The sequence below is a fragment of the Lates calcarifer genome, linkage group LG5 (genome assembly GCF_001640805.2).
Source record: "Lates calcarifer isolate ASB-BC8 linkage group LG5, TLL_Latcal_v3, whole genome shotgun sequence".
In the NCBI taxonomy this organism is placed as follows: Eukaryota; Metazoa; Chordata; class Actinopteri; family Centropomidae; genus Lates; species Lates calcarifer.
The window spans coordinates 7327519-7355216 of NC_066837.1; the positions used below are offsets into that span (position 1 = coordinate 7327519).

Genomic DNA, 27698 nt, shown 5'->3' on the forward strand with positions numbered 1-27698 from the left:
ATTTTATTCTGACTCCCTTAACAAAACTTATACTACATGTAGGGAATTAAAAGAATGAGTCATCATTTTACTACAAAGTGAAATCTGCACCTGTCATGAGACATTAAACTAATCATTAAAATTATGGGCCACATAATGCTCAGAAATGTCCTCTGTAGTGACTCTGTTCAATAAGTTGGCTCTCTCCAAATTATCCTCAGTTTGAGAAAAAAAATTTTTAAAGAGTATATCTTTGGAACAAACATGATCTTCCTGAGGACTATTATAAAAACATTACCCAGTATTACTAAAACAATAATGGGTCACTGGTGATGAAGTATAATAGCTTACCAACGATTTGAGCATCACTAGGGCTTTGACTCATAAATCAAATGAGCCTTTTGAAAGGAGTGTTTATGTATAATGTCCTATTTAAACAGTGAAAATAGTGTGGAGGGCCCGGGGGATAAACATATGGGGCGCGTATGGTGAAATCAATACACCATTAGCTGATCTGGCTGTGAGTAGTAGGATACAGCACAAAGGTACAGGGATTGCTCAATAAATCCTCACGATTTCTTTCACCAGGTAAATGCAGACTACCTAATCTAGGGTTGAAGGTTAACAATTCTTTTAATTGCTTGCTGTGTTTCATTAAAAGCTGTACAACAAGAAGAATGAAGATGCTTTTGCCTTATGTTGAACTGAATGAATCGACCAATTACGTTCATCCTACGCCTCTCTATACGTAAGACAAGTGCATTTTTGTGGGGGACTGTGTGACAATATGCAGAAGTGGGGTGTATGAAAGGGTGAAGGAATAAAAAAAAAACAGCAGAGAGTTACAACACTTGCAGTCTGTTCTAGTGTGTGCTTATCGTGACTACAATGTTATCTCGGGGGTCGGCGTTTGATGTCAGGTTGAGGTTAGAGTTTATGATAAGAAAGTCCCTGGGGTCAGAATGGCTCTGGCAGCAGGGAACATAAATTCTGTGTGGCCTCTGTTGTGCTGGGGACGATGACAGTGTGTGACATACACACACGTTCATGGCAATTTGGCTTCTCAATGTCACTGGAGGCTTCTCAGATGACCTGTTTCTATAAGAGACAACCACCAATGTGACATAGGAGGGGGATAAGAGATATGTGGAGGGTGAAAAAGAGACAGAGTGAGAGACAAACAGAAAGGGATTGAAACAATAAAGAGGGAACACAAGAGGAGGAAAAGAGAAACCAGGCAAGGTGGCGAATGATGCAGACATAAAGCTGTGAACTAACCGTGAAGGTCAGAAAACATTAGGATGCAAAGAAAAGAAACAGAATACAAATGATTGTGAGAGCAGAATTGGGGGTGGGTGGGGGTTGATTTGAGGGGCTGCACAGTACTGCTTGCCCTTTTCCAGACACTGCAGTCTGCCACGGTCCAGTGGTCATACACTGATTTCACACACGTGTCAACAACATGAATAAAACAGATATAATAAAGATTGGCCCACTCCCTCCCTTCCTCCTCTCTCTCTGCTGCTATTCAGCTCTCTGAGGAGAGAGGAGAACAAGGACGGCAAATGATGTTGTTCTTCTTCTCTTACACATTCTCCTCCTCTTCCTTTTGCTTTCTGATTGTCTTTCTGTTTCTCGTCCTTTCACCCATCTCCCCTTCATTCAGTTAGTCCCTGGGGCTACGAGGCTTGACTGAGCACAGAGGCTGAGCTGTCCAAACCCCACAGCAGTGCAAAAGAGAAGAGCAGGAGGCAGAAACGAGCTAAGAAACTGAAGGCGGGTTGTGTGTTTGTGTGAGTGTGTGCGTGTGTGTGTTTGTTGGTGGGGCAAGTACAACTGTCACACTTCAGCCTACTGGGCAACATGAAGCCAGATAAACAGAGAAATTATGCAGCCTCGTACAGTGGGGAAAGCAACACTGGGAGGGATAAAAACAGAGGTTAGAGACACAGAGGAGCAGATCGAAAGTGAAAGCTGGGCCGGGGAGAACCTAAGGGACAAGGTGTTGACTGTTGGGGTGTTTGAATGTGTATGACAGCAGTGTGAAAGAATGGACCTGTTTATGGTTCATATGTGTTTGTTTTTCACAGCCATGGTATTTCTCCAGGGCTATAGCATTGCACTGGATTATATTGTCAAGATAACATTTTTATGCTTTCTCTATTTCTAATGTTTAATGCAATTTATTTACATTTAAAGGTTTGGTCAGATCAAAATTGTTTGAAAATGCAAACTATATTTGCATTGTACTTTAGCATGGAGTTTGGTGGCACACAAATTCTCACTGAAAACTGTCTTGATAACTCTGATTGTAAGCATAAACAAAACCAGAGAATCCAACGGTACATCAGCCCCCCCCCCAAAAAAAGAAAAAAAAAATCAAATTTAATTAGTGCACAGTCAGCCAGGGTGCCAACACAACAGTGAGCTCCAACAATAAACTGCAGCATCATCTGTCAAAAAAGTTGAACCTTGCTCAACTTTTGCTGAAAAACAATGCAACATCATCCTGGACTGCCAATCAAATACATGCAAACACACATTCCTTAACAGTTACTTTGTAACATGAATGGCCTAATGTGTCAGTTTATAAAATGCTATGCAGTTTTTAGCATCCTTAAAAATCACAGTGAGTGAAATAGCAGTTAGAGCATATTTATCTTCTCTAATGTGAAGTATTTTTCAGTGAGACAGGATATGTAGGCAATATACATGACACTATATATTTATGGCATATGACATGTAAAAGATTATTTCACAGTGTTTTTAAAACTCATGGAAACTAAACCTTACTGGTTCTCATTGCATCATCTCTCTGGCACAAATACCAACACGCCCACATCAACACAGCTCTTTGCATTTTTTGATGCAATCCAGTTTTTGGTCTAAACACAGCCTAACTGTAATTTGTTTCCTTTCGTCTCACTAGATGAGCAGCTCCACCTCTCCCTCACCCTGCAGGAGCATGGCCGACCCCTGGGCCTGAACAAATGCCCTCAAGTGTAACTCAGAAATGCATTTCCTCCAGCGTATCCCCTGTCCATTAACACATGCCTTTTTGTTTCCGTGGCTGATTTATTCAGTCATTTTGGTTCCAGCAGCTAGACAGTCGCTCAGTCATCTCACTCTAAAACTAATCCTCTGTCCTCCCACCATTGGACACCATTACGCACAACTGATCTGCAGTCAGATGAGGGGAGCTGGCAAGCTTTGGAGTGTGTTTTTTAGTTTTTTTTCTGCGTGTAAGGGAGGGAGTTCATGCAAGTAAATAATTGCATGTCTACTTACAACATGGGGGAGACTCTTTTAAGCAATTTCAGCAGTGCAAGTGTGTGTATTTATGTGCCAGGGAGCATCTCAGGGCAGGTTTCATTGTTTTAAGCCAATCACTTGATGCCTGGAGCTACCAGGGAGTATTACTTCACTTCCTGGGGTGTTGCAGAAGGTCAAACTGAAAGAATTCAATTATGAACTTTGAATTATGTACAGAAAATGATAGCTAAGCCAAAAAAATGGGAGTTACAGAGGGAGAACATGAGGGGCTTAGCTTTAACTGCAGCAGGGCAGGACTGCCTCAACCAACAGAAGTCAACAACTAATCACACAGATTATGTATAATGTATAGTACTTGCAATTTTGGGAAAGCTGTCACATTACTACATTTGCACGTATATCAAAACTGGCCAAAGCTTTAGATTCCCATACAAGAGAGGGTTAGGGGTGATGTCAACAATATATAATAAATAAATAGTTAAAAGTATCTGCTTTTAAACTCTGCAGTAACGTTAAGTCTTCTACTCAAATATGTGAGTAATTGAATGAGAAAGACATCGCTACGTCTGTGTAAAGATAGCAATCAGCCACTAGTGATTAAGGAGCTGGTTCACTAAACTATGATCAATGGCAATTACACGGCAACAAAATAGAACAGCGCACACACACACACACACACACACACACACAAATGTTTCTTGCATCTTAGCTGTCCTCCTTCTCTCTTTTTGCAAAAAGAAAAAAATAGTCTGGTAAAGGAGGAGGAGAGGATGTGCCTGAGTGTCTTACCTTTGACAGATCTCTGAAGTTGCTGGGCAGAGTGAGGTCAAGTTCCTCTGAGTCGTAGTTGGTGATAACCCATGGAAAGACCGGATACTGGTTTAGGTCATTATAAGTCCGACCTGGAGGAAGTAAAGAAAATGAGAAAAGAGAACACAACAAAGATTGTACACGTCATAGTATCGAGGACTCACAACACAAGCTCAAAATGATTTCTGCGTTTTTTTTTGTGTTGTGTACATTTCCTCTATTGACAGGTGTGTGCCACAGTCTGTAAAAACACTGGGTGGTGTCCTCACCAGAGATGGTGTTGAGAAAGATTAGGTACTCAAAATTGGAGATTTCCCGACGTTGCCAGCGCTGAGTCATGTTGGATGCTTTGAATAGCTGCTTTGGTGTGGCCAGGGAGATTCGCCTACAGACACAAACAGAGAGTGACAGATATTAAAATAACTGTAGTCATTCAAGTGTTCTTGCCCTGGTGAGCTTTGGAGCTAAGCAGTACAGAGACAAAGTCAGTCACAACATCACAAGAGTAGTGCTTAGATTTAAAAAAGCCTCAGGCTTTATTAGACTTTAGCAACACAAATGTCATTTCATGAAAAATCTATTGAAATTACACTCTTGCTAATTAAGAAGACAAATATGCAATAAATTGGGGTCGAATACACATATTTGTGTGCATGTGTGCGCACACGTACAAGGCCCCAGAGCATGATGTATGCTGTAGGACAAAAACAAATGACCCCCAATCCAATTAAAACAAAAGAAAATGATGGAATTAATCACTGTCAGGGTGTGAGATTATAGTCATTAGGTCTCTCAGAGGTGAAAATACGACTTTCCAAAGACAAGTGTGCTACAAAGGCACACTACTTTTAATGATCTGTATTGTAATCAAGCAGTAATGCGCATGAATGTACTTTCTATATAGGTTTAGATATATCCCGTAGATTACATCACAATTAAATGTAAACATTTAGAGTGGAGAAAAGACAGAGGGTGCTTGATGTTGTTAAAATGTAGAATTATGTCCATGACTAACAATATTAAGTACAATAAAATGTGATTGTGTAATTGCTGTTGTAGGACTCTGGATATGAATTAAATTTGTGCTATAGAAGATGGTGTGTGTGCACTGAGCTGGTCTGTACAGCTGTCCTCAGGTCAAAGAGGCAAGGTGTCTCTGGCCTGCAAACTAGCTTGATTAATGAGCTCAATGCAAACACACACACATTCTCTTACCCCAACTCTCTGTGTGCGTTACATATGCACACACTCTTGACTACCTCCTTACTGACTCATTACTGGATGCACTTTTTTACACAGACTGATTACATAGCCCTTACTGTTATGTCGCCACATACAGGGTTTTGTGTTTCTTAATACTGAGAAAACATTTCCCCTTGACCCTGATTCTCCCTATCACAAACATGTTACCTCCTCAAAATATTCACAAATCCCACTAGATAGCAACTGCTGTAACTCAGATTAATGATGAAAAAATTGCACAATATGAAGGATGAAACTGAAACAAATCCCTGGATAAAGAGATTCGGCAGTCTTGATTTTCAAAATTTAGTGTATTTAAAATACTATCTTCATCCTTAGTTTTCCTCAAACACTGGAAAAATACTGCACCTTTACCATAATGTACCACATAATTAAAATGTGCCATAAAAAGCACCACAAGACTTTCTGAACACTACCTTTATTTCTCTTGATTTTCACAAGACATATGCCAGCAGTTAGCTTGGGCTTAGCTTCTGTGCTGCCCGGACACAGAGCAGACATCATGTGAAAGGGGGGATGAGGTCAGGGCTGGAGGGGGGGGGGGTGTGCCCTGCAGGCTTACAAGCGAATATTTGCTTCACACTGATGGAAACAAATAAATGAACTGGACTATGTTTGTGTGAAGCCGATTGGGAGGGGGCAAGGGACGGACAAATCGGTGATCAACCAATGTGTGCATGTGATGGGAAGAGAGAGAGGGAGGAAATTCAATCTAATAGCTCTCCCTCTGTCTCCTTTGTTTTCCCATAACTTTAATTCTCTGTTTTCCCATAACATTAATTCTCTGATCTGTTCAGATGCAGCACTGGAGTGTGTTGAACAAAGGACAGTTTTATGGATCAGCTGTTATGCCACAAAAAGAGTGACTGTGTAGGTTTGTGTGTCTGACCTGGTCTGTGGGAGGCCAAAGTTCGTGCCCACCCCAACACGAGGAAGACTGTGGACCACTTTCTTTACAGTGGCAGCATCTGGGAAGTTGAACATGACTGCAGCTGTAGAGAGGAACAGAGAAATACATTAATTTCAAACCATATAGGATTATATTAAGATTAAGGATCATCCTTATATTCTTAATATTTAATAAGATCATCTGAGCTCTTGATGCACATCTCCTATATTTTTCAACATAAAAATGCCAGATTTATGTATGTATATCCATCAGGGTTACAATAACAAGGTCAAATTGTTACATATAGGTAATTATAGGTACTGTCTTACTTCTGTTGGCCATGAAGATTTCCAGAGCAGTGTTTTGCAGTAGGTAGCGTCTGGAAAAGACGGCGCGGATCTCTGTGAACAGCCATTTTCCATGAAGACCTTCCGTATAGGCTAGAATCTGAACAACAGAACAGGGACAGCGAGACCGGGGGGGGGGGGGGGGGGGTTAAAAGAAGAAGTAAGGAAAAGAAATTTTAAAAAGAAAGAGACCAGAAAACGACAGAAGAGATTAGAAAAGAGAGAGAAAAGGAAAAGGAGAGAAAAAGAAAGAGCAGACAGAAGGCTGGGTTAGTTCATTTTTCACACAGTGATGGCATGACGACCTCAACAGCACGATTAATGTCTTATATTGATCAGCCTCAATGAAAAAGAGATTCCTTCAGCAAGAGAATGGGGGCTACTCAGCTTGAAGGAGTGAAGGAAGTGTTTACTTCACTAAAAGATAATCCATATTACAGCACACAGGTGAAGATGAATATCAGAACATTACAGTAAATATAAGCAACAAAAACAAACAGCTTTAATACAAATGTGGTTTGATGTGACAAGGATAAGCCTATTTTATGCTAAACATCTGATTAGACTGACTTTCTTATTTGCACGGAGGTAACTGACACAGGGGTCAAACAATATTATGTTAGCCAGCTCCAGATTTAAAAATGCTTCGATGAACTGAGCTTAATCTGTCCCTGTGGAGATTGTGCTGTGGTTGTCAGAGTAACTTGTTCTGATGGCTGTCACAGTGCCTGACAGAACCAGATGCTTTGCTCTGCCCCCATGATTCGTACCCCTACTAATCCAGCATTTAGGTTTGCTACTAACCTACTTAGCACTGCTTTGTTAACTAGGCATTTGTTTCCCTCTCTGCTTTTAGTTTCAAAGGCGTCTGCTGACAGGGGGCGTACAGGGATGCGGTAGAAAGGTAAAAGGGACACTTTAGGTTGTCACAGCAGGGTTCGGAGTTTGTGTTATTAATCAAAAATATTCAAATGCGAGCTAGTAACCTAGGCCTAGTGTTAAGTTAAAGGAGCTCATTAAAGGCAGGGGACAGCAGAGGGGACCAGCTGAGGCCTTTAGCTGGGGACAGCCTCTCGCTCGTTGTCTCTCTGAGGAATAAAACCTGCCTGCATCACAGATTCACTTCAAAGTCTCTGGAGTTCAATTAAATGTGGATTAGTGGCTTGGAGAAGCTGGCTGGGGCCGCATCCGCCAGACTACTATCTTCCTTAACAGGGGCTCAAGATGACTATACCAGTCACCATCAGATTGTAGCCAACCCTGTCAAAAAGATGTGCAGTATTTTTTTTATCATTAAGGAATAAGTATTTTATAAGACAAGCTAATATATTTGCAAGAAGGTTCAGAAAGCCCTTATGTAAAAATGTCAATTTCAGAAATAAAGAAAAAAAAAGGACTTTTCTGATCCCCCAATCATTCCTTTAAAGGAATAGTTCAGCAGTTAGAGAAATACATGTATTTGTTTTCTTGCTGAGAGTTAGATGTGGAGATTGATACCAGTCTCATGTCTGTGCAGTGAATATGAAGCTATCACTAGTTGCAGGTTATTTAGCTATGCACAAAGATTGAAAACCAGGAAACAGCAACTGTGGCTTCGTCCAAAGGTTACAAAATTTGCTGCTTTAAAACTTGTATTTGTACACAAATTAAATGAACAAGGTATAACATGTCAGTATGTTAATTTTAGATGTGCCAGCAGGCAGATTTTGTTACATTTAGACAGAGCCAAGCTAGCAGTTTCCCCATTTTAAGTCTTTACACTAAGCTAAGTTAGCAGGCGATAACATCGTGGTTATTATAGTTATTATTATACCCTCTGGTCTTCATTTTAGTTTAGATGTTTGAAATAAAAATTTCAACATATGATAAGAGTAGTATATTGGAACATTTAACTGTATATTATTCTGTATAAACAGATGACAACAGGACATACTGGTAACTAAGCACCGTCTGGTGACAAACAGGCTACAACACCTGATTAGTTGTCTACTGACAGACATGATGGCTATCAGGATAAACATGTCAACAACCCTGCAGAAATCCCACTACAAGTCATCCTTGATCAAAGAAATTTCAATACAATTTTATCTTTCATTTTGTAAAAACAGCTTCTCTCATGCTAGCTGATCAAAAATGTCTTCAGGTGTATGATGGGTGAATGCTTGGCGAGTAACCTTTCACCTCCAAAAGAGAGTGGTTGACTCATTTCATCCCCTGGAGTACACTCATAGACCTTGCGATGGATGTCAAGAAGATGCCCAGGGCTGAACTGATGAAGTTGCAGTCCCTGATTCTACAGATAGATATGACAGTCGCGGAGGCAGCCAGATATCATATTTTTCCCTTGGACCGATGAATCTCCTGGAATGCTGTAAATAGCACTCTATGTTCCCAATATCATTGTCCCTATCGCCAGCGCCCTTTTCCCTTGCAGATGAAAAAGCAGAGCGGGTGACAAGGAGTGTGACAAACTATCCGTGCTGTAATGCTCTAGCTGTTCTGACCACGTCTGGACAAATTACAACGGTGTGGAGGTTATTGTCCAGGCTGGAGTTATGGCTGCAGCAGCTTCATCTGTGATAAATAGTAGTGGTGGAACTGGATCAGTCAGGCTTAAAGAGACGGTAATGCTACAGAAGCATAAGAGGAATATTTTTTTTAAAAACCACCAAAACCAGGCTATGCTAGGCCTTGTATCAAATTTACATTTTTATTTATCTAAATAAAAAAAAGACTGCTGAGGTAATAATAAAAATCTAAATGAAATGATAAGGGATGATACAGGAACATTAAATGTATCAGGAGCTTATAGGTCAACATGACTGGTTGAGTATAAAGCACAGTTTTATTGATGTTTCATTTCAAGTGGAACGATATCCATGGATTCAGGTCTGGTGTGTCCTGAGATCAATTTCAAAGCGTCACGCGAGAGGACACAGCCAAACAGAAAACAAAGGAACCGGTCTTGATTGCAATGCTTTTTCTCCGTCTCTCCCTCTACATCTCTCCCTCCTCCTCTTTCAACCTGTTTGTGCACCCGGGCTGCTGCTCATTTCTGAGGCACTGTCGTTTGTCTTTGTCAGATGCCCAAAAGACTGCAGAATGAAGAGGGACACATGAAGAGGGGACGGGTGACTGTGGCTACGGTGTGTAAACCCACACACACACATACACACACACAAAAACTGTCACCACTGAATCTCGCAGACAGTCCTTTGCCAATGAACCCTCTCCATCATCCCTTCCCCTACAAATCCAGTCTTCTTCACCAACCAATACCGCTTTAGAAACACAGGTAATGCCAAGTGGAGGAACATTGTGACACAGATGAAATTTAATTGAAACTGCAACGGATTAAGGAAGAGTTAAGGGAGCAACAGACCAACTATCAGCAGCAAGGTTCAAGATAGATGAGGCTTTCAACTGCCTTTGCTGTATGTGTGTGTGTGTGTATGGGCTGATAAGGCCCTTGAGTTGAAGAGGACAGAAGCCACTTGTCATAAAATATGATAAAAAGTCTAATTTAAGCACTTGTAATGTTTTATTTGTAAAAGAAATGCTTAAAACTGTACAAAAACAGTGTGAGATAAGTGGTATATGCATATTTGCTCATTCAGGGTAATGTGCCACGCATCCTTGAAGGAAAATGAGGTGATTGAAGTTCAATTTGTTGCCTGTTATTAAGTATTTCCGCATGGCTGCCTCGGTTAAAGGATAATGGATGAGGGATTTATTATTACCTTTTGGTCAAATGAAGTGGTGTGGGAGATAAGGTGATGAAATTAATGAGCGGGAGGAAGAGAGGTGATCCATCAACATCAAAACAGAGACGAGGGACAAGCGGTATTGGGAGAACTTGATAGAATTCATAAAAAAAACCTGTGGACTTATCATCAGCATGTAGAGTTGCTTATTGCTTTTCATTTCCCAAAAGTCATTTACCACCCACTCCTTGACACCCCACTCCACACTTATGCACATGTCACAAAATGATTTTAACATGCAAACAATGGGCACAGGCTGCAGATTCTGAAGACTTTTATTAATTAAATGAGACTTCCTTTTTTCCTATTCAATTCACATATGCAGTAAGTAAACTGCTATATATATTTACATCAGTACCATGCTGTTTGTGACTTTTTCTCACTTGACTGACCACAGAATCAAGCCATCTACAATAAACAGGCTTTCAGTGGACCGAGACGCCAACTGCACTTTTACTGCTGCAGCAAATGAGAAAGAAAGAACCGACAAACACAAGCTGACATTTAAGAGCTTTTTTGACACTCTCATCTGGTGCATCCACAAAAACAGTATAGCTTATATCTCTCATAGTCCTACACTCTACTCTCTCTGTTCCTTCTCCATATTCTTGTTTGCCCCCCCCCCCAACCATCCTCCGTTCCACACTGGTAAACGAGGCCTTGTCACCCCCCATCAGTAAATGAGTTCATCGGACTAACGAGCAAGCAAAGGGCCCCGACACACTAACAAGGGTCTGTTGGCTGCCTGTGCCTCTGGACCAATCAGGACCCTCATCACCACTGACACAAAGCCTCCCCAAGCCCTCTGGAGCCAATTAAGACAGATTTTGCTTTTGAGATTGAGTGATAGCTAGAAAAAAAAGATAGAGAGAGAGAGCAGGAAGAACTGAGAGTCCTGTAGGTACTGGAAAAAAAATAAAAACAAATGCACTGGCATACTCTCAGTGCAGCAATACTTTGAAAGAGGTATGTACTTCAATCCACAGAGCAGTGGCAGTGGCTGGGTGTTGGGAGGCTGGGCTGCAAGTAAAATATGTAGGTAAGTCATTCAAGAGGAAAACAATACTCCCTAATCAAAAGAACTTGAAAACATATGACCTTAAGACAGCGTGGCCACATGACTCTACTTTCACACTCCAGCAGTTATCCTCAAGCCTCTGTGGCTCTGCGGGAGTATGCCAGCCATGTGCATGACTGTTGAACTCTGGGAGTCGTGCAACTGGGCAAGCAATGGTAATATAAAAATATATAAAACTGACACAATCAAGCTCCCAAGGGAACTTCTTTAAATAAAATTAGTTCAATATTTTGGGAAATACACTTATTCACTTTCTTGCCCAGAGTCACTCTCATCACTTCTATTCCTGGAGTCTCTACTGGTTGCCTGCCAACCTCACTGTGACGATAAGACTTTACTACATGAAGTAACTGCCCGACCAAGAAATAGCCCGAACTACCAAACCCTGCAGTATAACCTAAAATACACATTCTACACTTTTTTTTATATGGAAACGTAATAGAAAATGTTTATTAGACAAAACCAGGATAGTAGTTTCCCCCTGTTTACAGTCTTTATGCTAAGCTAAGCTACCCGTTTGCTGGCTATAGCTTCATATTGAACAGATACACACAACAGTGGTATCAATTGCTTCATCTCAAACTTAGCAAGAAAATTAATAAGCCTAATTCCCAAAAGGTTGAACTATCCCGTTAATATATCACTTATGGAAAATGTAACAAATACAAATAACTAAAATATATTGTCCATTATACATCGGATTTATGTATAATAAAGAACAGACAATGAAAACAGAACAGCGGATGTACTATCATGTACTACATGCTTCAGTATCAGTAGTCAAGACCATTTGTGTCCACCAATGATTGATAGGAACAATTGTTCTACCATCATGTAACTAATTCAAGATGTAATCACTGGTCACACATAAAGCTCTATTTGCCTCGAGGGAAGTAAAACAAACTACAAGGTCAAAAAAAATAAACACAACTAAGAAGCTGCGCTGGAGTGTGAGAGAATTAAAGCAAAATAAACAAGCCCAGCTTGCAGCGAGTGTAAGGTTATGAAGCCTAAAGGCTCAATGCATTCAGTCCCAAATGTCACCCAGTAAGAGTTTGCACTCCCCAAAGAAAGTTGCCTTTGAAAGGATCTTTGGGGCCACTTAGTCTGAATTTAGCCTAATAAGGATTAAACCCCTTTCTGGCCCTTTTCAATGTTTGCTAACTGTTTAGCCTTTTCTCCCTTCCCTTCCTTGGCTGCTTAGCCTTTTTGAAGTGGGAACAAAAAAAGGTCTTGTGTGGGTTTAGGGAAATGCTGCAGTGGTCTTGGGGTTAATTGGTAGAGAAGTGAAGACTACAGTGCATTAACTCATTAGACATTCAGCCTTTGGGCATAAGCTATCAGCACAAAAGCCTTAGAAAGGCCCTGAGACATAATAAGATACCAAAGTGGCCACATGAAACACTAATACATAAACATGGAATTTAAAGATTGAGAATATCACAAGTTCTAACCTCAGAAAAGTTAATATGACAATTTTTTAGTCTTTCCAACTCCAAAGTGTTACATATTTTGGCAAATTACACAAGAGATAGCATCCAGGTATGTCAAAGGATATTAAACAACCCCAATTTTTTTTTCTTAAATATTCAAGATCAGCGCTTTCTTTTTTCCCCCATCACAGCTTAGGCTGGGGCCACAAAGGGCAGAGTTGGTGGCTCAAAGGTGATGAGGAACAAAGAAGGGATAAGACTACATAAGTGAGGGGAAGAGGGGTGTGAAATGCAGCAGACATCCACAAATTGAGAAGATCCTCTCTGCTGTCCTTGCATTATCATGTTGCACATTTAAAACCTTTAGCATTGAAGTCTGAATCTTACTTGATTGATTTTCCACTGTACAGGGTCAGAGAGTGAGCTAATTAATTGGAAAACAACACCACAGCAACAAAAATCAGCCATCAAAACCGAGGTCAGCTTTGTATTAGGATACAGTGCATATAAAATGTGCAGCCCAGTATAAGCCCTAAATGGTATTGCTAGGCACCTGTTGAGATGGGATCGAAAGAGCTTAAATGCGTTCCTTGATTTGTAAAGCTCATCAGTAAACACTTGCACATCAGGAAAAGGTGAAAAAGAATGTATATGCTTTTCACCAATATTTAGAAAATCAAAGCGACAGCCCAGAGCTACCGCTGAGAAACGGGAGCTGTTTAAGACTCAATGCTATTGGCCCTCTACTCCCTGTAAGCTGCCATGGCAAACATCAGACAGGTTAAGATTGCTGACCGGCTCCTATCGCATTCTCCCCGCTCTCCTTCAGTCTCCCATTTTGCTATTTAGTGATGGATAGGCTTTTTTGGGGTTGGTGCGAGGCTTCACTGAAGTAAATTCTTTTCTAATCCGGCTATTGTGACCAGCTTAAGTAGGTGTGGGGTGAAAAGTACACCCCTCTTGGGGAATTTGAGGTTGGTTGTCTGAAGCAAAAGAAGAGGGAGAGAATAGCACTTGCATAAAGGAAAGGCTGTGGAGACTTTAGAGAATTTGAAGGTGACTCAATTGGAGCTACAGGTTTATCAGTGACAAGCATTTTGAGAGTTACAACTGTAATAGAGTGAACTGAATTAGTAAGCATCTTTGGTACTCTGGAGGCAGGTAAATTATGATGTAATTAAACTATATATGAAGTACAAGATTCACTTAGATGTGCTTACAGATGAGTAAAAGAAGGTCTTGTTTAACCAACAGAAGGGAACTGCATTGTATGTTATTTATTTATGAGGCTCTACTGCAAAAACTGTCTCATCACCTCTGTTCTCTAGACTCATATACTAGTGATACCGCATCATCAGGTCACAGGAATTTTAACCACATGTTCATTTCACTTAAGCATTTTAATAGACTATACTCAAATACTAGTTATTCCACTTGTAACTGCTTTTCTCAGTTTCACCTATTGTAACTTGTTAGTGAATTTTCTATCTATACACTGGTCTCTTTTGAAAAAGAGACCACAATCTCAGTGAGACAATCGGGTTTTTATAAGAGAAAACGTCTTTTCTTCTGTGCTGACTGGCTTTTTGGGGGTCTCAGGATAGGGGGTGCCATATGCTGTGCAGACTGTAAAAAAGATTTTGAGGTATATAAATATTAATGATTTGATTTAAGGTAGTTAATAATTGACTTTTTTGGGTGAAGCAAGCTGTAAAAACAACTTCTTGACATATTATCAGCTATTAAGTTATTAAAGCAAATGTGTTGGCTAAAATTATTTGCACATTCAGTAAACACAGAGCACCATTCTCATCCATTTGGAGTCAGACTTTGGCCACATGACAAATCCAAGTCCAATATTCACTCTCTCTGTAGCTCATTTTTTGTCCTCTGAAATAAAGTAAATATCTGGCTCTTAAGCTGCTAAATGTTACAATATGTCTACCAGCTAATCTCTAACTCTGTCTGTCTGCACTTTAGTGCTGGCCAGGTAGCCTGAAGTAGAAGCCTTTTGAAAACAGCTGCAGCACCTGGAAACGATGCTGATGACATCAGTAAGACTAAATCAAAGCTGTAAAGGTGTGAGCTGTGAGAACAATGAGCTGAAAGATGCTAAAATGCTCTGCGGCTAAGGGGAATTTTACAGGTGCTGATAATTATCTGTAGGTTGGTCACTACAACCTGCCCCTTGTTAAAAACTTTAATTGGTGCAGCTTTAAAGAGAATCAAATAATATTTGATGTACGATAAGGCATTTCACTATTTAATTTCACTTGGGCTTTGCACTTCATTAGTATACGGACTGAATAGGACTGTGACTGCTGGAGTGAAACTAATTTTACTTGAGCCATTAAACAAATGGAAATGAAAATCCACAGTCCAAGAAAGGAGAGTGGATCATGTTTTTTTTCTGAGATGTAGAGTTAACAGCATGGTTAACTAATGGCTTGGAGAAGTCATCAACACCAACAAAACTTATTTATATGATATAATTCTGAAGTAATTAATGATAATCTGCATTTTAGAATAGTTTTGTATTCATACTGCATCCTTATTCTACAGTCTTTCTCCTACAGAGCAGTAGTAAAGCTCTGTTGTGCTGATGTCTGCCAGAAACGCGTCTTGGATGAGTAAGTAATCTGCAGATTGTCCCTGTGGATGTGCCATTTCAACCAGACTGGATGGGTCATTAACCATAATGGCAATGGAGGCACCAGAATTCAGCAATGTAACATTCTGCTCTCCAGCACGAGATGTCTTTACACAGAGAACACAGCAATGCAATCGGCTTACCTTATAAAAACAAATGCAGTTGGTTAGAATTACTTTTAGAAATTAACAGCTATAATTAATATCATGTCCCAGTCGAGACGTTTTTTTCCTTTGTATTTATGAGAGTTTAGAAACACAGATAAAAGGAAGTTCAACAAACTAGATATTTACTCAAATTCTATGACATATGGATCTGGTTTTATGATCTGAAACGCAGCACAGACCTTTCTGACAAAACAAGACCACATTTACAATTCCAATTTCCAATATGCTGCCCTGGACATCGATCTTTCAATCAGAGTGTCTCTCTGACCTCAGCTGAATAGCAGAGGCTTGTGTGAACAGCAGGTACACAGGTGCTGATTGTAATATCAGCAGCCTACCAGGCAGACTGGCATCCATAAACAGGCCTATCCATCAGGCTGGTGTGTTGCCTTTGACACATGTGTCAGAGGCAGACGAAGGGAATAAATGATGGAGAGAGGGGATCAATCAAAGGAAGGGAGGGGAGGCACCTGCCCCCTGACTGGCCCAGTCAAGCCCAGAGATAGAGCATGATGGAGGGGCCAGGCTCAGGTGCAAGGAGGGGGTGGCAGCTCATTGTCTGGAGGTGCTTGGTTAAGTGTGAGCCAGGTCTCGGCCCAAGTGGTCCGTGGTTGTGTTAAGGTCCACAGTCAGGTCACAAACCGGTGGCTAGTGGCAGAGCATGTTTATTTGTGAAAAGACCCCACTGCCTGGGGTCGTCGTTGTGTGTGTAAATGTGTGTGTGAGGGAAGAGCAATTGGAAGGGAGACATTAGTCATCATTAGGTCGGTGAGATGACACTGTCTCTAATGTTTTTTTTATGTGATTAGCAATGTGGCAATTGTCTTTCCTCAACCTGTCCTACCTGGTTACCACTCTCTACAGACATTCATCAGCCTGCTTTGCACAAGTCTGAACGATTTCTGGCTCCTCAAGGGTAAAAAAAATTATTCAAATATCTCCTAACTGAGCTGAAACTGCCTGATTAGAAAAGGAAATTAAAGCATAAACTGCAAGGCATGAATATCAGACAGACTGATGTTTAAACATGACTAACACACAACAGAGCTTTGAAACAACTGCAGTCACAAGGATACGCAAAATGATTGGTGTAGCAGAAAATAGTTGTTATGTCTCAAAGTAAGAAATTGTCATAATGACGGTGCCAACATATTGATGTCTAGCAGGCATTATTTCTATCGTGTTACAATTTTCACGTGATTATAGTGTTAGATAAAACATTAAGGAATAACAAAAGTTCTCACAATTCATCCTAAGGTGGGCATGAATGTCTGTACTAAATTTCATGACAATCTATTGAAAAGTTGTTGAGACATGTCACACAAAATAAACAAAATGTCAACCCCATGGTGGCGCTGGAGGAAACGTCAGAGGACCGCCAAAGCTAGTAAGATTCATCCTCTGGGGACCTGAATTTTATTTCTGTCTGAACCAAAGTGGCGTCTCCCTTGAGACACCCTGCTTGCATAGCTAAAAAAGAAAACAAAAAACACAGACAATAAAAGAAAAAGAACCCTCTTAAATTCTGCCCATATAAGGCCCTTGATCTCATAGTCTAACAATGGCCAAAATAAAAAAAGAAGTCAGACAAATATAAGTAAAAGGGTATGGGCTATAAGCAAACATAGGAACCAGTATCTCAGGTTCTCCTAAGCTTTGAAGCCCACCATTAACAAGTCTTCTTCCATCACTCTTTAACACCCCACATCTGGCCTGGGGGCTGCTGACTTCATCCCTACAGCATGGGTTCATCATTGCTGATATAACCTCACTCTAACTACTGGAGACACTATAGCACAACATCAATGTGGTTTGAGACTCAAAAGGGAAAGAGGCGCATATGTATTTTGTGTGTGAGACAGAGAGATAAAGGACAGTAGAGAAGGTAACAAGACTTTACTGCTCTACTGGGAAACAGAAATACACTTCAGGAAGCTTTAAACCTCTATTTGGCCTTATCTCCTCTAATTGGCTTAAATCATTCCTAATTGTTTGCACATGTCTTTATGCAGAGCAGCTCCCAAAGTCCGCAGAGCGACTTGACATGAGCAGTGAGGCAAACCTAGAGGAGCTGTATGATGATAATTGGGTTTACTGATGACTGGATGAGCCAAAGTGGGCCGTGAGGGAATGATGCTTGAGATTAAACTGACCCCGGATGTTGAAGATTCGAGGATGGGGGAAAATCCAAGAGGGGCACATAACGGCTGTGATGCTAACAAGTCTGTCTGTGGTAATGTCCTCAAGGTGCTATAATTACTGTAACTGGAAGGCAGGAAGGGTCAGACAGTGAAAGAGTGAAGGAAAGTAGAGAAAGAAGGTCATCCCAACCCATCACTCTGCTAGTTGTTGTCGTACTGTGGCCGAGCGATTTATTGACCATCTCAGGATGCACTCTGTCAGAGCGGATGACGAGAGTGGAGGGAGTGGATGGTGGAACGGCATGAAGGAGAGATGGAGGAAGGGAAGTGGCGGGTGGGCAGGCATTATGAATGGGTGAGAGTGAAGGAATCTGTTTCCTTGGCCTCATTGATAATGACATACCTGCTTGGGCTGTCTGTTAGTCCTATAGCACACACTACTTAGGCTCTAACTGGAAAATCAATAGGCTCCTCTCTCGGAGACCTCTTGCTGCCATGGCTCTTTGTGATTGGCAGCTGCAGCCGAAGGTCGTCCCTGGTGACCATGAGAGTTTGGCGGAGCGAGCAGGAGGGCGGGGGAGGGGTGCAGTCACAGCAGTTTGACACTTTAAGGAGAGCTTAACGATATGAGACTGGTCGCTACATAACACCAGGGTGGTTTTCTTTGAGTGAGTGACCATCCATTCATCCACTCCAGCTAACCCCGGGTAGCCGTCACCACCCCACTAATTAGAGTTACCAATGTCTTCTCAATGGGGGTTTTATCACTGCATAGTCCAAGGTTGGACACTGACCTTTAGGAAAAATTTACTGGTAGTCTTTCCAAAAACACTTTTCCGCTTGGCCTTTGGCTGAAACTTTTTGGAAACACACCGTGTATATCCACAGGATTCAGGAATAACAGCACAGTTGTACTTGAATCAACTGTGTGCAGTTTTTTGTAAACTACAACTACACACAACAAACTGAGTAGGTCATATGAGGCAAAAATAACATGTTATTTAAAATGAAGTGCTCTAATTCCTAATATCATGCACTATATATCATTTTAACATAGCTATATGGCGTGATTATCTTGAGTCAGTTAAATGTGTTTATTGTCAAATAATTAATTCTTGTCTCTTTGAAATGTAATGACAAAAAGTTAGAGTGTACAAGTTATTAGCCAATTTAATAAAAACTATTTTAAATACAACATTGGCAATTTTTACATGGTGAAAGTACCACATACTGAAACCACAACTAGATTTTTTTTTTTTCTGTAAGAACACTGGAATAGTTCAAAATACACACTCAGGATATACAATATACACTCAGGACGTAATAGGGATCTAAGGGAGGGTTACAAATATCATCCAATCAGGTTTTTGCAGATATTTCCTTTAACCAATCAGCTGGAAGTAGAACGAATTTCACTTCCTCATTCATGCAATATTAGTAGTCTCCAGGAGTGGCTCTGCAACAATAACTCCCCATGCAATATTGATGGCTTGTGCCTAAACACAGAGAGGGCTCTCCCAAACGCACACACATATACAGATACACACATACACAGAGGCAAACATACATCTGCTCTGTGACTTCATCAGTTCTGCTATCTGCCGAGCAGATGCAGGGGCCTGCCAGGCAATTAGTTGCCTGCGATGATTTTCTTTGAGCCCTCTACGGAGGGAGCAGCTGGGTCCATCCGGGTTTGGGAGGCAGAAAGAAAACGTGTGAACAAGAGCATCAAAAATGTACTCTCTCAGTTCACATGTGTGCTGATGTTGGTCTTTGTGCACATGTGCACGTCGGTGTGTGTTGTGAGGCAGTGAGCCACTTTTCCTGCAGCTATCGTGTTTCCAGAGAGGGGAAAAGGAAAAAAGAGCACTACCTAAAAATGCCAAGCCCTGACATCCCCCTCCCTTATCACTCACTTAGAAGTACAAAGCACAGTAACTCTGACAGACACAAGAAAGAAACTTTTGAACATCCTGTTGCAAAACAGACACATTTTTTTCCACTGTCGTCTTCAAATACCTAAAGTCATGCCATGCCATAAAACAAAGCCATAACATTTAGAGATGTATTGCTTGGACCATATGACTGTGTGCCAGTCTGTTGTAAATTACTTTGGGGCACTTTTACTTTGCAATGCACAATGTGAATTTTCTACTATGTAGAATAAATGCTGCAGAATATGGATTCAACACATACATGAAAGAGTGAAAAAAAGTGTTCAATTCAACCTTAGTGCAAAACTACTTCTTATGTTCTTCTTTCTTCAATAAAAAATATCTTCATATAAGAAACTAAAAACATATTACAAATATGCTAAAAAGACAAATCATGACTTAGAGGTTGTTCTGTTAATGTAAACTACATTATAGTACAGACAGAGTCAAGCCACCTGGGGGTAACTGGCGTAATCTGGTAGGAAAGGAAAGGGAGATGAGGAATTAGGCTGAGACAGTAGGAAAGAAAGACAGAAGAGCAGAAAAAAATGCAAAGCAGTGAGGTTACTCATCAGCTGGCAGAGATTTGCACAGGCATGGACACTGTTTTTGTGCTCGTGAGGGGATCAGTGCAGAGTCGTCATACAGGCTCAGATCAAAGAGCTCTGTTGACAGGCTCCTGATCTTTTCTCCAGTCAATATAAACCAGGGGGAAACTCTTTAGGAACCACAGATAATTCTGGAAATTCTCAGCACATAAAGGGCACACAGAAGTAACAAGAATGGATGAATGACCATCAGTTGGCCATTGTCATTAGATTTATACATTACACTTAAAAACAAACAAGGAAATAAAAATAGAGTAACAAAGCTAAAAAAAAAAAAAGATAAAAGTTAAGCCAGTAAAGTTGTTCCCATCTGCGTCAGCAGTGGGTCGACTGTTCTGTTTTCTGCCATAAGACAGTGATAAGGGGTTAACCACATATGTGCACAGAAATGCATGTGCACACAAGGTAACAGTTCATATTCTGAGATATGGCTGGCCTTCCCACACCAACTGCCAAAATAAAAAGATTTAATAAAATTCAATCCACTGTATTCCATTTTACACTGCAGTAAAATATGTTGCTCAGCTTCTCAGAAACATGTGGTTTGATAAGCAGGCCAGAATGGATTCATAATGCCTTTATAAAGGCCTGACTTTGTGCTGCTGTATATTTCATTAAACTACAGTTAGAATGTCCTTCATAATATTTGGACACTTGCTCTCCAAGTGGTGTCAATTAATCTCTCTGAGCTGTGAGCCTGATAATAAACAGTCATCCTGATCATCAGCCAGACATTTTTTCTCATTTATTTCTCTCTCTTTCTAGCTTTTTCTAAATTCCAAACCCACATTAGAACAACTATCACTGTGCTTGAACATGATCCCAAATCTCAGTTTAACATTTCTTTGAAGTTTCACAGTATTATCGAGGTTGCCAAGTCAACTGTTGCTTGTCTCGCTTTAGTTTCTCTAAGTACTCTGGTAGTTCTAGAAAGAAGATCCAAATGGATGCTGTGCGTTCGTTAAGCAGCTTGTTCATCAAATTCAAATGTCATGACACACCAGCAAATGCGGCTCAGTAATGTTTCCCCTTGAATGTTTTTTCTCAGTGGGAATGAGTTAATTTGACACTAAACCTCTCCACTGTGACCAAAGTTAATTTAACTGTTCTACGTGGGAGGACAAGCCCTGCTAAGCTGTAATCAATGGTGTACAATGTTCAACCATGAATCATTTAATTAAATTAAATAACGTAGTTTTTGACAAATCTCTGCCTTCGGCCTACATAATACAAATATGCTGTTTGTGATCCCAAGTAAAGCCAAGTAAGTGTGTGTTAACTGGTGTCTTTTGAATACAGGTTATTTGTTACATTGACATGAGCTTAAATACTAAGTGGGACAACAGCCTTTTTCACATCAAACTGAATAATAAATAAATACAAATTTAACCGTGAGTTACTTTACACTCCCTAAAGCCTCATCACCACTAGTGGAAAAGGCTAAAAAGGCTACATGATGAAGTCCAGAGGGATGTGGCAACTATGAAGGGGGGCTCATTAATCTTTGACTTCTCTGATATGTTTGTGGCTCATTTCTGAATTCACTGCATAGTTGGCTATTTCATATCAGTAAGCGGGTTTCTGGAAATCATTACAGAATCAATTATCTGTCATATTTGAAATTATTTTTGTAACAAGTGTCATAAAGTTTAATATGTGGTCATGTTTTTTGTTTTTGGTTTTTTGCACAAAGCTTAAGAATAGCCCGCTGGTTCTATTTTTTACTCTTAATAACGTTTAGCAAAGCAGCCAATATGCAGCTCAAGGCAGACTGCAGAGGAAATATCATACCGACATTTTACACTATGCATCTATGCAGCCAACTACAGCAGGCCTCATTGTCTCTGATCAACATTTACATTAAGGATCTTCATTATATAACAACATAAACGACGATGACGTCGCTTTATTACTGTGATTTATTTCCTGGAATTATAGGAATGATTGGACTATATTTAACAGTCATCCCCATAATTTAACCGCTGTAATAGCGGGGTAGTGACAAGAGGTTCTGTTTAAGAAAAGATCATTTCTTAAAATTAAAACACGTGTTGAGCTGAATTACAGAAGCCTTTAAAGATGGGAGAGTTTAAAGTCGCAAAAAAGGTGCAATTAACTCCATTTTACAGCCTAATGACCGTGACCTCATTAGGAGGAAAAGCGCACATGTGTGACAGGACTGCAAAGGAAACACGCTGCAACAACTTAGACTAAATATTTCATATGGATTTTCACTGCAGCATTTTATTTTTCCACCATCTTCATATGTCTAAATATGTCTCACACCCCTGCCCCTTGTCTATGGGGGGAAAAAAGTAATGGCTTCTTTAGTCCTCCAACATGAAGTCTGCGTGACAAGGGGACTTCAATTACAACCTCACAGAGACCTCTGGTTAAATAATTCAGTATGGACAAGGTTCACGGCGATAAACCCACGGGCAAATTAACGCGCGCGTGTTTCTCTCTCTCTCTCTCTCTCTCTCCTCTCTCTCTCTCTCTCTCTCTGTGTGTGTGTGTGTGTGTGTGTGTGTGTAAGGGAAACCGAGGACAAACGTCGTGTGACAGTTATTTGATTCACAACAAAATATCGGCTGAGTGAATAACACTAAAATGATCAATAAAATTCCAAGAAAATCGATTAGTATATGATATGGATAAAAGGTGATACTGTCGCATCACTGCAGTTTATAGTTCGGGCCACTCTAATTCAAGCTGCTCTGAGCCTCAGCTGCAGGTGCACTCGAAGAATTTACTCTTTTTAATGCATAATAACAAAACGGTTAAACAATACTTAAGGGCACAAAATAGGCTATTTATTGTTTCTAAAAATACAATTTCACATGCACGTGCTAAAAATGCACTCGCTAAGGACAAACCAAATGGAACTGGAGCTTATCTTAACGGAAGAGAGTAAAAAAAGAAAGACATAAATAGGCAATTGCTTTATTCTTTCACTTTTAATTTAATTTATAAATAATGTGACCGATTGATCGTAACTAGTGTTATATGTCTAATTCGAAAAAGAGAAAAGTCACACTTATATCCGTAAAACAGACGCATGTTTTCAAGCCAACACAGCTGACTGGACTTTTATAAAAGAAGCAGGACATGCTGGTGAGAATAAATTAAACCTGCTGTTAAATGGAAAAACACTATAATTACTGAATCTTTCAAAGAGGAGTAAAACACGGAGATACACATTCATTTAAAAACGGAGAGAAACAGAGGAAGAGACTTATCTGCAGAACACAAGCAGGTCTAAAGTTAAAGACTGTCACTCACACTGTGTCTACAATCTTAATCCTCAAAACGCACCGGGCGAAACTGCGCGGAAAGAGCAGCGCTTGTCTTGGGAAAAAATGTTTTACTGCTGGCTTTAGAGAGTGTAACTCTGGCATTTACCCGTGTAAACCTAAAGGTTTGTGTTTCCCTGTGTCGACTTGGGAGCAGCGGACAGCTCCGTGCGCCCAGATGCTGCTGAGGCGGACTGGAAATCTCCTTGCAAGAACCCGTTTGCCTGCGACTGCTCCGATTGGCTGCGCACACTGACAGCTCTGCACATGATTGCAGGAAGAGAAGCCCGACCCCTTTCACTCTTCCTAGAGGAACCATTCATAAACTACACAAGTCCAGCTCACAGCTGAGTGTGGACGAAAAGTGAGCGGGGCCACAGAGCAGAGAATAACAGCAAGAGGAGATGAGTGGTCACAGACGGTGGTTTAGCCTTTAGCGTCTGCAGCCCAGGACACGGATGATAACCCACAACCTGAATATGAATCTACCTAACCGTGCTGGAAGTGCTCAGTTGGACTGATATTTAGCAGGCTATTGCGTTGCATCCCTATCCGTTTCCTCCTCCTCACACTGACGTCCATCCGCTGCAATAGCAAAAAAAAAAAAAAGAAAAAAAACTTTGATTACACATTTTTCCTGCACGGGGAAGCATTTGCCTCTGGCTTTACCGGTAAGCATTGGATCCGTCAACTTACTGCGACTCTCCGGTGTACAGCCCGGACCTCTGCCCAAACATGATTGCGACGCAGGCAAAGCTGGTTTACCAGCTCAACAAATATTACAACGAAAGATGCCAAGCTCGCAAAGCGGCCATTGCGAAGACTATAAGGGAGGTTTGTAAAGTGGTGTCGGATGTCCTGAAAGAGGTGGAAGTGCAGGAGCCCCGGTTTATCAGCTCCCTCAGTGAGATAGACGCGCGCTATGAGGGGATGGAGGTCATCTCCCCCAATGAGTTTGAGGTGGTGCTTTACCTCAACCAAATGGGGGTGTTCAACTTTGTGGACGACGGCTCCTTGCCCGGCTGCGCGGTGCTGAAGCTGAGTGATGGCCGTAAAAGGAGCATGTCGCTGTGGGTCGAGTTCATCACCGCCTCGGGGTACCTATCAGCCAGAAAGATCCGCTCCAGGTTTCAGACTCTGGTGGCGCAGGCCGTGGATAAATGCAGCTACCGCGACGTGGTTAAGATGGTAGCGGACACCAGCGAGGTCAAACTACGGATCAGGGAGAGGTACGTGGTGCAGATCACCCCCGCGTTCAAGTGCACTGGGATTTGGCCTAGAAGCGCAGCTCAGTGGCCCATGCCCCACATCCCCTGGCCCGGTCCTAACCGGGTAGCAGAAGTCAAAGCTGAGGGTTTTAACCTCCTCTCCAAAGAGTGCTACTCGTTAACGGGGAAGCAGAGCTCTGCAGAGAGCGACGCGTGGGTCCTGCAGTTCAGCGAGGCCGAGAACAGGCTGCTAATGGCCGGCTGCAGGAAGAAGTGTCTGTCCATCCTGAAGACTCTGAGGGACCGTCACCTGGAGCTACCGGGACAGCCGCTCAACAACTACCATATGAAGACCCTGCTGCTGTACGAGTGTGAGAAACACCCGAGAGAGACCGACTGGGACGAGTCTTGCCTCGGAGACCGACTGAATGGCATCCTGCTGCAGCTCATATCCTGTCTGCAGTGCCGCAGATGTCCCCACTACTTCTTGCCAAACTTGGACTTGTTTCAGGGAAAGCCTCACTCAGCCCTGGAGGCTGCTGCTAAGCAGACATGGAGACTAGCGAGGGAAATCCTCACCAATGCTAAAAGTTTGGACAAATTATAAAAAAAAGTGATTGTCGAGACAGAGCCGAGAGACATTTTGGGATAAAACTTCAGAGAAGGACAAAGATGATTCTCCAACTGATTCTCCAAGCAATGTGAAAAAAATCAGTAACAAAATAATGCAGCAAGCAAACCACAAACCCCCCCTTTTTTAAATGGAGCAATTGGGCCACTGCCAGAGAGAAAGTGAAGGTACATTTTCAGATAAATGTAATAACTTTTAGTTGTCTTCTTTAAATGTTTTCACAAAGTGAAGAAACTTTTATTTAAATATATGCACAAAAATCGTTAAGTGAAAGAATAAAATGTAGCGTGCCAAGTTCAATTTTTTCATTATGTGACTTAAAAAGAAATGTTAATAAAATGTTGCAAATTAAATTACAACTTGGCCTCGTGTCTTGACGTGTTTTGACAGCTGAGCTGACAGGCAAATCTGCTGAATTTTATTTTGTTATTGTCTGATGAAGAGAATCATCAAATTAGTCATTTTTTCACCAGAGGGAATCTAACCTGTGGTCAACACTGGAGAAAAGAAAACAAAAGACAGGGGAGAAAAAACGCTTTTGCAAAAATTTAAAGAAGGAATGTGCACAGCCGACTTCAGGCCATCCGTTATTTTTACAGTGCGTCACAGGCTCAAAAGGATTTTCGTATGAATGTAAATCAACGGACTCATGTTAATATATAGGCCTGGGAGCATCTCTGCTCTCTGTTTTAACAGCAGCACAAGGCCTGCAGCTAAACTGAAGCCTTCATCTGATTAATGCTGAATTTAGACAATGCACTGTAGCTTATATGACACCTCTATAGTCAAGTTTATTTTAATGATTTCTGATATAAAGATAAATTATGATGTTACTGAAATATATCCGTTTAAATACACAACTTCATAGGACAATAGCGTGGAGTGTTAAAGTGCAACAACTGTGTAAACTCGACAAACACAACCAACTGTAGCTCAGCAGTCTTCTGTAGTTAACACGAAGTTTACCAGCTTATGTGTTTAGTATGTTTTAATCAGAGCACTACGTAGGCCTAATTTTAATTTCTGGGATCTGCTTACAGAGAAAAAAAAATGCTGCAGACCTCATCGCTAATGAGAAGGTCTGATACATTTGCTGTTATTTTTATTATAAAGACAGTTTGATCATTTATTTATCACAGAAAGTTGTCGTTTCTTATTACCTACCACCAAACAATATGCAATATTTTCGTAGTGTTAAATCTACTCTCCAAAATATTCATTTATTAAAAATAAACAATTTTACATTCAATCAAAAATATTGTTAGTAATTTTTATTTTATTTTTTTTACATCATGCCTAAAATACTGACAGGCTAAAAATGCCATTTATGCTTATTTAAAATAAAAGACAGTGAGATACTAAACGTGTTAAATGTAAAGCCGCCCAGCATGTAGGTAGCATTTCCCAGAACTATGGGAAATCTGAGCATGGCTTCTACAAGTGACAATTTGAGACGTGATCAATGGAGCTCGAGTCTCTTACCTTTGGATCGATGGCCTTGAAGCCCGGCTCCTCTTCATCCACCTCGAAGTATAGCTCGGAGGCGGTGATGGACAGGGTGCCTTTCACCACCACGGCCGGAGCCACCAGCTGAGCACTGGTGCTCAAGTTTACTGGGCCTGGAGGACAAACAGAGGCCGGTCAGAAAAAAACACACACACACGCACAAGCAGGGTGTCCTTCTTCTCCAAGTGGGGAAAATATGCTGGCTCTTTTTTTTAAAAAAAAAAAAGCCACCAACGGTAAAGGTAAACTTATAAAACTCAACAAGAGACTGCACTGAGTGGATGGCTATTTGCCTGCAGCGATGACTTTTAAAAACACACAGTGGGCCTTCACTGCTGGACGTGGTTAATTAAAGAGGAAAGCTGATCAGTGGTAAAGATAAACACGCGAAAAATAACAACAGTTTGCGCATATTTTAAAGGTTGAGATTGTTTCTCCCAATAATTATGTTTATATACAGCTATACTGCATTAGTTTGTCAGTATTATTAAAGGCTTAAGGCTTCGGCTGCTTCAAACGCCGCACAGTGTGTAGTCTTCCTCCTTATAATCAGAGTTAATCGATGAGTTAAAGCTAAACTAAGAGACATGTAACTCTATAGGCTGCCCACTGTGTGACATGTCTTTATAGCTCCTATAATAAAATACAGTAGGTCTAAGTAGCAGAATACTCGCACTAAAATACAAGATAAACATTGTAAAACTTTAAGACATAATCGTCAAAA

At 40.9% G+C, this 27698-nt stretch overlaps 2 protein-coding genes across 2 annotated transcripts in view; one reads left to right on the forward strand and one right to left on the reverse strand.

Moving 5' to 3' along the window:
* lrba (LPS responsive beige-like anchor protein) overlaps positions 1-27698 on the reverse strand; it is a 177479-nt gene that overhangs the window by 44207 nt on the left and 105574 nt on the right. Inside the window, 5 exon segments of the mRNA XM_051070266.1 lie at positions 4042-4154; positions 4332-4447; positions 6215-6317; positions 6544-6661; positions 26951-27087. Coding sequence (XP_050926223.1) covers positions 4042-4154; positions 4332-4447; positions 6215-6317; positions 6544-6661; positions 26951-27087 — 587 coding nt within the window.
* On the forward strand, positions 23365-25827 carry mab21l2 (mab-21-like 2). Its single transcript, XM_018690865.2, has one exon. The coding sequence runs from the start codon at positions 24365-24367 to the stop codon at positions 25442-25444; it is 1080 nt and encodes a 359-aa protein (XP_018546381.1). The 5' UTR covers positions 23365-24364; the 3' UTR covers positions 25445-25827.